This window comes from Bombus vancouverensis, chromosome 3 (assembly GCF_051014615.1).
Source record: "Bombus vancouverensis nearcticus chromosome 3, iyBomVanc1_principal, whole genome shotgun sequence".
NCBI lineage: Eukaryota > Metazoa > Arthropoda > Insecta > Hymenoptera > Apidae > Bombus > Bombus vancouverensis.
In genome coordinates this window covers 10,157,007-10,169,297 of record NC_134913.1, presented here as the reverse complement: position 1 = coordinate 10,169,297, position 12,291 = coordinate 10,157,007, and the positions used below count along the sequence as shown (strand labels likewise).

The following is a 12,291-nucleotide window of genomic DNA, read 5'->3' as shown; positions in this document are numbered from 1 at the left end:
GACAAGGGATGTTGCGTATTCGTTTATCAAGTATTCAGCCCCTTGCGAATTCCCTCGAATCGAATTACGAGCTTACAAATCTGCTCCCATTCACTGACTAACGGTGCTTTCTCTCTTAACAGAGATCTGATGTGACGTCGTTGAACAATCTGGTGGGCCGTGTAAAGGGGCAAAATGAGGGGTGGCAGTGGTGACGTCCCTCCCATGGTCACCGTCCCCGCCTCCGCGTCTCTTAACGTGAGTATACCGTACATTTTTTCCTGTCAACTAAAAGCTTGGAATTAATATCTGTTTCACGGAACCTAAGAATTTGAAAGGATGTCAACTTAGAATTTCTTTGCCTTGCAACATTATTTCATAAAAAATCTATAGAAGTAAAGAAAATTCTGACTGCTGCCTGTAACATTAATTTCAAACTAACGAGATTTAATAAACAAATTTCTTGTAAATTTATAAAGATAGTACAATCTTACGCGGTACTTAATGTACATATACAAAAAGACAAAGAAATATTTACCTACTCGATCAATTCTAGAAACTCATGATGGATCCTGACAATTATGGACAATAGGAAAGACGTTGCTCGGTATAAGTTTAATCAGAGACTATAGTTGCATGGCTAATCACATAGTTACACGAATTACGACTGGCGCGTGGCGGTGCGGTTCTCATGTGTACAAGGCCGCCATACATAAAATAATCGATATACGTATGATTAATATTAGGTTGTCCGAAAAGTGTCTTTCTTTTATAGACCCGTCTTTTACAACGATGCATCTTTATACAAACATGCTGTCGAACGTTGTGATCTTTATTTTGATGGAACAAAATGGATCATACGTAATTCGATAAAATAATATAAAATAGAAAATGATGCGCATTCATTATTTCCTTATAAAACGAAAGAAACTTTTCAGGCGACCTAATATTATCGAAAATTTGGATCGTTACTTTTCAAATAACTGTCTTAAAAAATTACGAAAGCCAGAAAAATAAAGATACCACTCCACCTGGATTATCTTGATCCCCAGAGACGCGTCTCCTATAAAAAACAAACTTCAAAAGGATCAAAGTTTCTCTTCGACAGCTCCTTATAAGTACACCTCAGCCATCATTCACCTTGGTAATACACAATCTGCGTAATGTCTTGCCATCACGAGACGACCAAATCCCTGGAGGATTTTTCAAAGTGTCGCCAGCCCGTTTCCCGCGGGATGATTTCGTAAGCCAATTACCGCGGGCGAGTTTATCGTCACCGCGGAACCGGGCCGTCGTTGAGCAACGCGAAAACCGGTGCTGCAAGTATTCCGCTCGACAGTCGTGTACGTAGGCCTCCATCGATCCTCTCTGGATCGAACAGACGATCGATTCGATCGTGGATAGCCCGCGCGATAACGAGGGTTTCATCCGAACGGAAGGAACATGCTCCTTTTCCCCTTTTTGCTTTTCGATGACACGAACTGCGTCCCCTTTTTCCTTCTTTTTGGATTCTTAAGAGGATTGCAACATCCTCGCAGACATCGCGATGGAAAATGTTTTCGAGATTATTTTTCGTTGGGATTAACGATGAAGCGAGGATTTGAAAATAGTAGGATGGAATTTCAAATGTGCATTTTTTGCAATAATGAGACTATTAACGTGTTATCAACGGAGTCGACGTTTTTAATCTTCGACGTTGAGGTCGAGAGACATTTTGACATACACCGGCGTACACAAGTATTAGGACGTCAACTGCTATTTAATACAAGTTGTATGCTTTTCACTGTTTTTATCTTCTAAGTATTTTATTGTAAATCAGTAGTTTCATTTATACTATTCGCGTCTTATAGCGTAAAATGCCAAATACAGTAAGATCTGTTAGAGTTGTTCAATAGATATAACGAGTAAGCGTTGTAATATTTATGGCTGCAGTGCAGGTATCGGCAAAAATTTGTCAGAACTGGAATAAAATATCTTTCAGAGTACAATGAGTTAATGAACTGCGAATGTTTACGCAAATTCATATTTGTACCGACGTAAGGGAAAAGCTGGAACCTGAATACAAAATCACTTTCAGTTGCTAAATATTGTGAAGCATACTATACTTTGCGTACGTTACACATTTGTGTATGTATAAATGTTACTTTTATCTTGTATACCACCATTCAAGAGTATTCAGCTACTTGTTTATTTTTGATAAGATATATTTCAATTAGAAAACTACTGTCAAATCAAACTGCGATAATTTGCTTCTAGTACAATACATAGTATCTGTATCATAATTCGATTAAATTCATTTTCGGAAGTCAGTAAGCGAGAATAAAACTGATGTTCGTAATTGTTCTACCTTACAGAACTACTTTGTCAGTTTAGTTCAGATTAAGAGGAATATTCTATATAGCTAGAAAGATTCCTGATGTTAATACAACTAGCGATACTTAAGTGGTAAATTTATATACCATTAGATATAATAAACACTAAAACAAATTATTTCTGTGATTTTTGATACGTAGGCAATACATATCTATATCTTGTTGATTGCATAAAAAGGCAGCAAGTGTTGCTTTCAGTTATTAATTTATCATTCATTTGTACAATTTGGTAAAATTTGCATGTTGTTACTATAAATCGACCAAAATCACCGAATACTAACATGTAGTATATACTTCTGTATATATAGACATTACTTTCATCTCATATATCTTTGTACATGTAGCTACTATTAAATTGTCCAAAAAATGTCTTTCTTTTACAGACACGTCTTTTACAACGACGCATCTTTATACAAACATGAAACCTAATCTGTCAAACTTTGTGATCTTTATTTTGAAAATATGCATCTGTTATTTCTTTATAAAACGAAAGAAACTTTTCAGACGACCTAATACTTTCATCTCATACATTTTTATACATGTAGATACTACTTTTATCTCATATATTTTGTTATATCGACGTAACTGTCTATAGGTCACTGAACGCTAGTCTATTTTGCGCAAAATGATTATTAGCACGTGCAATACTTTTGACATTATGTAATTTCAACATTCGACGCGAATGCTAACTTTATTTCATAATACACAGCATATATTCGTAGATGATATTTCATAGCGTAAAATGTATATTTTAATTCGACTAAGTATCTTACAGATAAGCAATAGAATCAAAGCAGGAAGTCGTTATCTACATTCTAACGATCGTTTAGCTCGAACCGAGCAAGTATCCGCTGAATTATGAACAAGAATTTTATAATTTTTGCCACGTAGAAAAAGAAAGGAAAGAAAAAGCGAAGTATGACAGAATAAACGAGCCATAACGATTTAAAAATGCGAACAGCTATCGGTTATTTACTTGCCGCAAACTTAGTAAAAATTCATTAACAGAAGCACGTGGTTTGGCATAGAAATACATGCACCAACACGCGAGTTCGTAATGCTTCGCCCTCCATTTCTTTTCGGCCAGCAGACCGCCCTGTGTCGAGCCGTGTCGGGACTTAGGGGTAGTCCCACCCCTAACCACGGCTCACAACGTTCGTGCCCCATGAATTTATCATGTTGCTCCTGATAGAAGCCAGCTACCGATTAGGTAGGCTGCATAAAGCGAGAAATTAGCATTCTCGAGGGAGAACCGAGTAGGATCGTGACGCGCCAAGCGTTTAGGAACGGAAGCGCCACGATTGGATTAAATTATTGCAGCCTCCAGCGTGATTGATCACTACCGCTCTCCTTGGGACGATGAATTGATTAAAATCAATTTTAATCTTGTCTCTAAACTTGCTTTTATGCTGTTCGATAATCTTCTAAAAGATTTCTTTCTGCTACGAACTTGCACGTTTCAAATGCTGCTTTATTTGTTACAGCCAGGCTAATTGGACATTTTTTTGAACTATATAGAGTAACTGAAGGATAAAAGTCAGGTGTTAAGAAAATTAAAGTGACAAAAAGGAGGAAGACAACCTTTGGTTCTCGCATTTTGAGAACTTTTCGCACTGTTATATATAGTAGAATTTCTGTGAGAAATTAGGAATTGGATATTTTCATGGTTTTCATCCTTCTAGTATTAATAGTAGTAGATAGGTATAGTAATTTTAAGGCACAGCAAGTAAAATAATTTTTCAATGTTATACAGTTTCCTTTTCTTAAAATTAGATTATCATAGAGTTGTGATAGAAATATTCCCTGTAAAGAACATGGAATTTTCTATTTGTTAGAGTTCTCGCGCTAGTTTCTGCTATCTTGTAATTTATATTTAGCGATAACTCGTCGAAGCTAACGTTGAAGCTGGAATTAAAATCATAATTCCGATATCGTAAGCCATGGGTTAATAAACGAGTCCATTTAATCGAAACAATATTATTTATTGCACGTTCGTTCGACCAATTACCGCGTTAACCAACACCGTACCGATTTATTTCATTCTCATTCCATCTCGTTCCACTCACTGTGACGTTTTAATAAGTAAAATCTCGAAATACGGTTGTGGAAACAACAAGATGTATCGTCGAGAAATGACGATTCGTGGAGACACGTATCCGACAGGGTTTCGTTTCTCGACCACGCCACGGAAATTAAATTTTCCGCAAGCAGATCGACGGACGACGAATGAAAAACTTGTCGCAAAGTAAGCAAGTTCTCGGGAAATCGTCTCTGTGCGATCATATCTATTCGATTGAGATTTATCGACGACTAACGAACGTTCGTATAACCAATAACTAAGCAAACTGGTTTACTGATAGCAACTATGCGAACGTTTTTGCATCGGAATGTTTAAACACGCAAGTGCGAAGTTTGATATTAGTGTAAAACCAGTAGTTTCGGTTGGAACGCGTAATAGTGGCAACTAAGAGCAGCGATAATATAGTATTCATACAGAATATAAAACAGCGTAAATTGTAGTATCGAGTAGAAATAATGATAACTCCTAAATATTACTATTACTACGAGTTAAATATATACTTGATAATATATAGAAATAATGCTGCATAAGAACCGAATAAAATTGTAGCACGTATAAACGAGTGGTTGAAGTTAATAAAAAGATAGTAAAAGATAGTAGCGTTGCATAGAAACTAAAATGTAAGAAATAGAAATATATAAGTTGATGAATGTAATAATAATAAAAAATTCTAATGTAAAATTTCATTTTATTATTCTTTTGCTTTAATAATTATTGAGAATAATAGTAATTTGTAATAGAATTGACCAATTTTGAGCATTGAACGTACTATTATATATCTATAGCTTAGTATTACTATCTACTTAATGATAGCATATACTAACAGTTATTGAAAATAATAAAATTAGTAATAATTTTATTATTATTATATAGCTTGTCAGTAATATTTATCCAATAATAATATTCTTAATTGCATATTATTATACAATTAAATTATGTTATCTCGAATTCACAGTTGCAAATGATTATAAAATGGAACTAAACACGTGTTGTTTTATTGTTCCACGATGTTCTGAACGTAGAATCGATACGTTTCTATAGCAGAGGACGAGAGTCATGTATGATTTATGGAAGTGTTCTGGTTACCAGGGAGAGGCGTCGAAGAAATCCGATGTAATCTCTCTTTCGCGCTGAACGAGCTTGAAAGTCGCGTATGAATCTTTCAGAGACGTTGTTCACTTTCTTTCCGAGTTTCTTCGGCGAACGAGCAAACTAAGCTCGAACATGTTTCAATATAAATGCTTCATTCGCCATTTTTCACCCTCTACTTATTTCTTTAACGTTTATTTACGAAATCCGCGTAATTTTTTCTTCCTTCTAAATCGTTTTCTATTCGTCGTTACAATGATAGTTTTATACATTTGAAGCGATTCCTCGATCCTTAGGTATGAAATTTTTCATCTTCAAAAGTCTGCTTTGTCCTTAAAGTTGTTTTAATCCATTTGAGCTTCCATATTACCCGTTTCGTTTCATTGAAAATTAAAATGTTATACCCACGGTTCAAGTCAAAACGTTTAAAACACTTTATAGAATATGCGGATTACCTTATAAATAATTATTATATAAATTTCTACGAGATAGTTTATTAAACGAAAGTTTTATTCCTCCGTCGTGATAATTGATTATTGGGTAAATTTTTGTCTTGCTATTAATGCAACATTTTTTATTCGTTATAAAATATGATAAAGTGATGGTCCCAGCTGTGCTTTTCTCAGCAGTACCTTCCTAATTATTCTCTCTAATGAATAATGAAATTCACTGACTCAATGTCCATTTTCCTAGGAAAAGAGGAATTTTAAAGTTTCTGCTGTAAAAGGGCCTGTATAATGTCTATACAGAAAGATTAATATTTAACGTTTATAACAGTTAATAAATACTAACGATAAAATAAGGTTCAAAAATTTGTCGCTTAAAAAATCTTATACGAATTGACGTACAATATAAAACGTTCAAAATCTCCAAACAACAATTTACCAGAACTCGTTCATTTATAAATAACTAATCATCGATAGACCTCGCATTTTTCTGCATTTAGAGGAACTTTGGAAGTGCAAAATTGCACAAAATGCAGATAATATGAAAAAGTACTTTGAAATGTCTCTCAGCATAGCGTTTTCTATAGTACTTGGCAAGTAGAACAATTTTCCACCAAGGTGCTACCTTTTAAACTGCATTCTCAAAAATATGAACTTGCATAAAGATTCGTAGTCTCATTAATCACTGGACTGGACTGAAAATGTGTTTCATTAATTAAAAAAATAGGATTGATGTACCTACTAGATATTTCAGGAAGCTCCTGGATTAATTTTTTATTATCTTTGGCATACCATGCGCGTCCTGCGTAAATTTGACCTTTCTAATTTCCCGTAAACGCATAAAAATCCACGTCCATCTGTTAATCCATTGATCGTGCAGAATTCCATTCACATGTCGACTTTGTTTCTTCACCTCATTCTCGCAGCTTCGGTTTCATCAGCAGTCATCATTAGCGATCGTAGCGAGTACCACTATCGCTTGGCGTTTCGCTAATTGGCATCTGAAGAGATCGCAAGGCCGCGTCGCGTACCGATGGAGATGTCGACCGATCGAAGGACAGTTATTTCAACGGCCAGACGCAGCAACGCGGTTGCGTGCGTGCTTCTGCGAACTGGTTTTCTCGGTAGCTTTGATAATGCGACAGCCGTGCCTCGTTTTGCTGAGAATTATCGCGGCCCTCTCTGTACCACGAGCGTTTCTTCGCCATATACGCCGCCCCGGCACTGGCCGCGTCCTTCGGATTATAATAAAATATTAAGCGACCGGGATCACCGGTGCGGGGAGTCCGTCTTTCCATCGAGAAGCGACGTCCTCGTGAATTGCTCGTGAATTTACTATACCTATGGCGAGGGCTGGGGTGAGATCTGTGTAGGTGGTCGATATTGCCAGTCTGATAGCTGGTTGGCCGTGAGATTTGAGTTAAAACATCGTTAACCGGACAGATAACGCGGAAACTAACGCCTGTGGGCAGCGTCTTTTAGTTTTCGCGAAATGTTTCTCACGTGGGAAATTTCAAATGTGCAATTTCAAATGATGATCATTCTTCAGCAACCTGAGTGTTATTTTCAGTTTCAGCGTTACAGTCAATCACTGAGGTCTTTCTGTTTGATTTTTTTTTTTTTTGCTTCAATATTCTTATTGTCTGAATCTCAACCGTATGTCGAAGAACTACCATCTTCCGAATCATTAGTATTATTGTTCGGACAATTGTATAAATTTCATCGAGGATTTCTTTTTCGTTTAAAAATATTGAATCGATAAAGTATCTACTGGTTCGATGAATTAAAGTTTTTGGTCGATTGTAATTCAGTTTAGAGTAATTGTTTGAATAATTTCAAGATTAATGGACATTGCGTGAGTAACGTAGATTTAAGCTACTCTTGTGTCCAAAAGTAGAGGATTTTTGTTCATTTGAAACGCAAGATTCGATGAAATAGATTTGTTAAAAAATCCCCTGTAATGCGATATAATTTAACTTTCGCAACGTTATAATACACGCGGTAATTATCAACTTCGTTTTGTAATTAACACATTCGTTTGTGGATATCATCGGTGTACTAACAACAAGTACCACACTCGATTATTTTTGCATTTTAATGCAATTTTATCTACTCTGTGAAGAAATGAATATTCATTTCATTATATCTAATTCTTATTCACTTTCAAAGCCTACTATAAATATGCAATGCCGTTAAAAAATTATGAGAAACGATTGACTTACTAATTTGCAATAGCGCAGAAAAACATCAGATTTTCACATTTAAATAACAAAACTGATAAATAGAATTTTTATAGAGCGCTATAATATTTGTACAATGAATTGCTTTTACTGCCATCGAATAAAATTAATACTACGATAAAACATCTGTTATTAAAAAGCAAATATCTCTACATCACATCAACAATCTCTTTATTTATTTCGCAAAATTTTATGTCATACACATAGTATACCATGAAGGGCAAAAGAAAGTGCAAAGGATAAAAAGTACGAAAAACAGCGCAATTATAGAAAAAGAGAGTCATAATCATATAGATATATTATATAGATTGTCATCTTCAACATGGTAACAAATGTTACAATTGCTACAATCAGCTTATTGTTAATGCAGCGTAGTTTTCATACAAATTTGCAATATTCTATAAAAATCACATTTACTCGAACAGAGTTCGAATCTAACTTTCGGAGAGTACTATAATTTACATAACAATTTCCTTTTCTACCACACAATTTTCACCATACAATAAAATTACTACTACGATGAATTGTTAATAATCTGTTATTGAAAATCAGATATCTCTGTATCATCGCCACAATATTTTTATTATCAATCAAACCGAAGAACCGCTCCAAAAAGAAGAACTATATCAATGGTGCCATAATTCATCGCGTGTTCACGTTTCCGGTCGATGTTTCACCCACAGATCATGATGGGCGACGACAGCCTGAGCGACGACGTGTTCGAGGTGGAAGACGATGTCTCCATGGCGGCTTCCAGCGGTTTAACGCCGAGGTCTATGGGCCAACCTTTGACCATGACCCCTTCGCCGACCGGATATCGAGACTACAAGCCCCCAGCGGAAGTATTAGACGATAACTATGGCTACTCGTCCAGAGACTACGATAGTATGAGGAGTAGCCTGAAAAGGACCAAAGAAGAAGATTCCGGAATGGCGCACAAGGTGAGTTCTGTATACTTTTTCAATAACTAGCCGAGATTATAGAATAATTCATGATTTTTAAAGTAATTTCTAAAAATTATCGATATATTTTTCTGGTATATTTCTTGACATCCTATATGTTTACTTTCTGAGAGGATATGCACGAGGAAAATGGAGTTTAAATCCGGATCGAGTTGTATAGAAACGCGAACCTCCTTCGATATTATGTGGCGAATGGATTCGATGAAAATGGATTTATAGAATTCGTTTGAATGCGTTGGAAATTTGGAGACCTTATGATTAAAATGGATCGAAAGATGAGACATTTGAAAGGATTTCGTGATGGAGATTCCAAGTTGTTTTGAGGTGGTCTCTTTTAAAGGTTTCAAAGTCTCAGTAATACTACGTATTACGATAAAGTTTCCTAGAAATTGAATTATATTACGACGTAATTGGAACTCGATAAGGTTTCTAAAATCCTGATATATTCTCATAATCCGGGGAAATTTCAACCTACGAATAATTGCCTGAATGTATGTTTTATTTGACGAATGAAGTTTCAACCATAATTTTCTTCTTCTTCGCCACAGATACAAAATTTGCCAATAAAATAAATTTCAAAAAATTGTATGTAACACACATAATATACCATGAAAGGGAAAAGAAAGTGCAAAGGATAAACAGTACCAAAAACAGCACAATTTTAGAAAAAGAGAGTTATAATTAATAAGAACAATTAGATTATAAATAACAATATTATAACATGGTACCAAATGTTGCAATTACTACAATTAGATTACTGTTAAAGTGGCACACAAATATCTGTCCGCCTCTACATCTATAAGACTTTTCTATAATTAGTATTCAAATACTTTCCTGTACCACTATACATATACAGCACCTTCGTTTTCATGATATTACAACACCGGTGAGAATAAAGGATCAGCTTCACGACTTCACGAGAATCCATCCTCAAAATAACCGCATTATCTCATAAATCCTTAGGTCCTATTTCGCCTTTTCTGCATTCAATATCCACGAACATACTCTCACTAACATACAACTCTCCTAAAACACGTCTAACACCCTGATCCTCCGATATCCTTACCATTGCTGACTTTTACTTTAAATCTTCTTCCCTAAAACCTGTGTCATGTACGTCCGTAGCCAGCTCACATCCTGCACACTCTGTTTCCTTCAAAATCTATTTGCCCGACGTCTCGCCATTACTCGCCGATGCAACATCCAACGTTAAGTACACGTTAGCTCTCGCGTGGATATTCCGAGTATTCCCGGCATGTATCCAGCCGAGGAAAAAAATATTCACCGCAAGAACGTCGTTTGATATTCATTACCGGCTCATTTGCATGATGGATGGGACACAGCGTTTCTCGGATGTAGCAGCAACAAGGTCAGTCATGCCTTCGTACCAAGGTCAAGCTGGCCTCCTCCCCGTGGCAAGCCTGTGGAATAATGATCGGGAATGCCCGAGGATCGCTGGTACGGCCCCCAACACGATCCACTACGTCCTTCCTTCGGCTTCTTCCTTTTCTTTTCGGCTCTGCTCTCGACAGGGAGACCCGTGCCTATCCCTCTTCCATCCTCGATTCGTCTCGTTCTTCTTCGTCGAACCACGACCCCGTTCACCGCCTCTTTCTTCTCAACGTTTTCTTTAACCATTCTTCTATCCCTTTTATGAATATCCTATCTATCTGCGTGTACGTGTTTTGCTTGTCTTGCCTTCTGCCTTTATGCTTGGCTTTTCACACCAATTTCATTTTTTCTTCCGGTTACATCGTTTTATTGTTTAGACGACTTTGTGTGTTTTATACCATTTTTTTTTTTTTTTTTTTTTTTGGAGATTTAAAGGGATTTCAGGGGATGAGAATCGTAAAAAGATACTTACCTTTATATTATATAGCTTTTACATAGCGATTATAAGCTTCGATCGAGGAATTTGAGTTTGGTGGGTCTTATTTATTTGAAAGTATATGCTATTTTATTTATTATAGTTGAGTAGATTGTAATTGAATAGCGACCGTGTCAGAAATTTGTATTTATAAAACGATGGTTGAAATTGTGGCATAGATAAAGCTTGTTACAAGTATGCTGAAGGTTATATGTACTTTAAAGTTCATAATCTACATCGAATATTGCAGCTTTATTGAAGGTAAGAAAACATCATAAAACTTTAGGATGGTAGTTCCATTACAATTGGCCTATCATTCTACAATTCTCTCTTGCATCTCAAATGAAAAAAAAAGAATAAAAAGACAAAGATCTTCGCTTCTAATAACCATTCACATAAAGTACGTATTACTATATAATTCTCATTTCTAATGCCTGGAACTGTTTCGATCTTCTTCTGGATATTCCCAAAGAAATAAGATACAATTTCTCCCCTTTTATATTATAAATAAAAGAGAGAAGAAGTAAACTAGCAACCATCTATACAGCACAACTATATAAATCCAATTCCTAATGCTTGCAATCGTTTCGATCATTCGCTTGAAAAAGGAATAGGATACAATTTTCCCCCTCCCATTTAAAAAAGAAAACAGAAAAATCAGTTCTAACAAGCATTCTCTCAGAACACTGCTACATAAATCTCGAACCTAATGCTCGCAGTTGCCTCGATCCTTTCGTGGACATTCCAAACAGAACACGATACAATTTCCTCTCTGCCATTGCTAATAACAAAAAGGAAAAAGGCAGCCTAACAATCATCCGCTAGCAATCATCCATAGACCTCCACTATATAAATCTCATTTCTAACGTTTGAAATCACCACGATCGTTTCCTGCACGTTCCAAAAGGACTAGGATACAATTTCCTCTCTCCTATTTCTGATGAAAATAAGACAAAAAAACCAGTTCTAACAACCATTCTCTCAGAGCATTTCTACATGAATCTCAATTCTAACGTTTGCAATTGTCTCGATCCTTTCGTGAACACTCCAACGAGAATACGATACAATTTGCCCTCTTGCATTTCTAATAAAGAGAAACGACAAATAAAGGAAAGAAAAATCAGTTCTAACAGCCATCCTCCCACAACGCCACTATATAAATCTCATTTCTAATGCTTGGAATCCTGACTCGATCCTTTCTCGGACAGTTTAAAAGGATTAGGATACAATTTGCCCTCTTGCATTTCTAATAAAGG

General features: G+C 35.9%; 1 protein-coding gene across 4 annotated transcripts in view; it reads left to right on the top strand.

Annotated features, from left to right (window-relative positions):
* Positions 1-12,291, top strand: part of LOC117165922 (RAS oncogene family member Rab26) — a 152,351-nt gene that overhangs the window by 16,593 nt on the left and 123,467 nt on the right. For 3 of the 4 annotated variants that reach the window (XR_013061892.1, XM_076627928.1, XM_033349450.2), the window contains exons 2-3: positions 123-237; positions 8,890-9,147. Coding sequence is in view for 3 of the 4 variants with exons in the window: in XM_076627928.1 (XP_076484043.1) it covers positions 175-237; positions 8,890-9,147 (321 nt within the window). In the remaining variant the exon portion in view is untranslated. Of the gene's footprint in view, positions 1-122; positions 238-7,038; positions 7,336-8,889; positions 9,148-12,291 lie in introns of those variants that run through there. The other variant, XM_076627929.1, reaches the window with a different exon arrangement.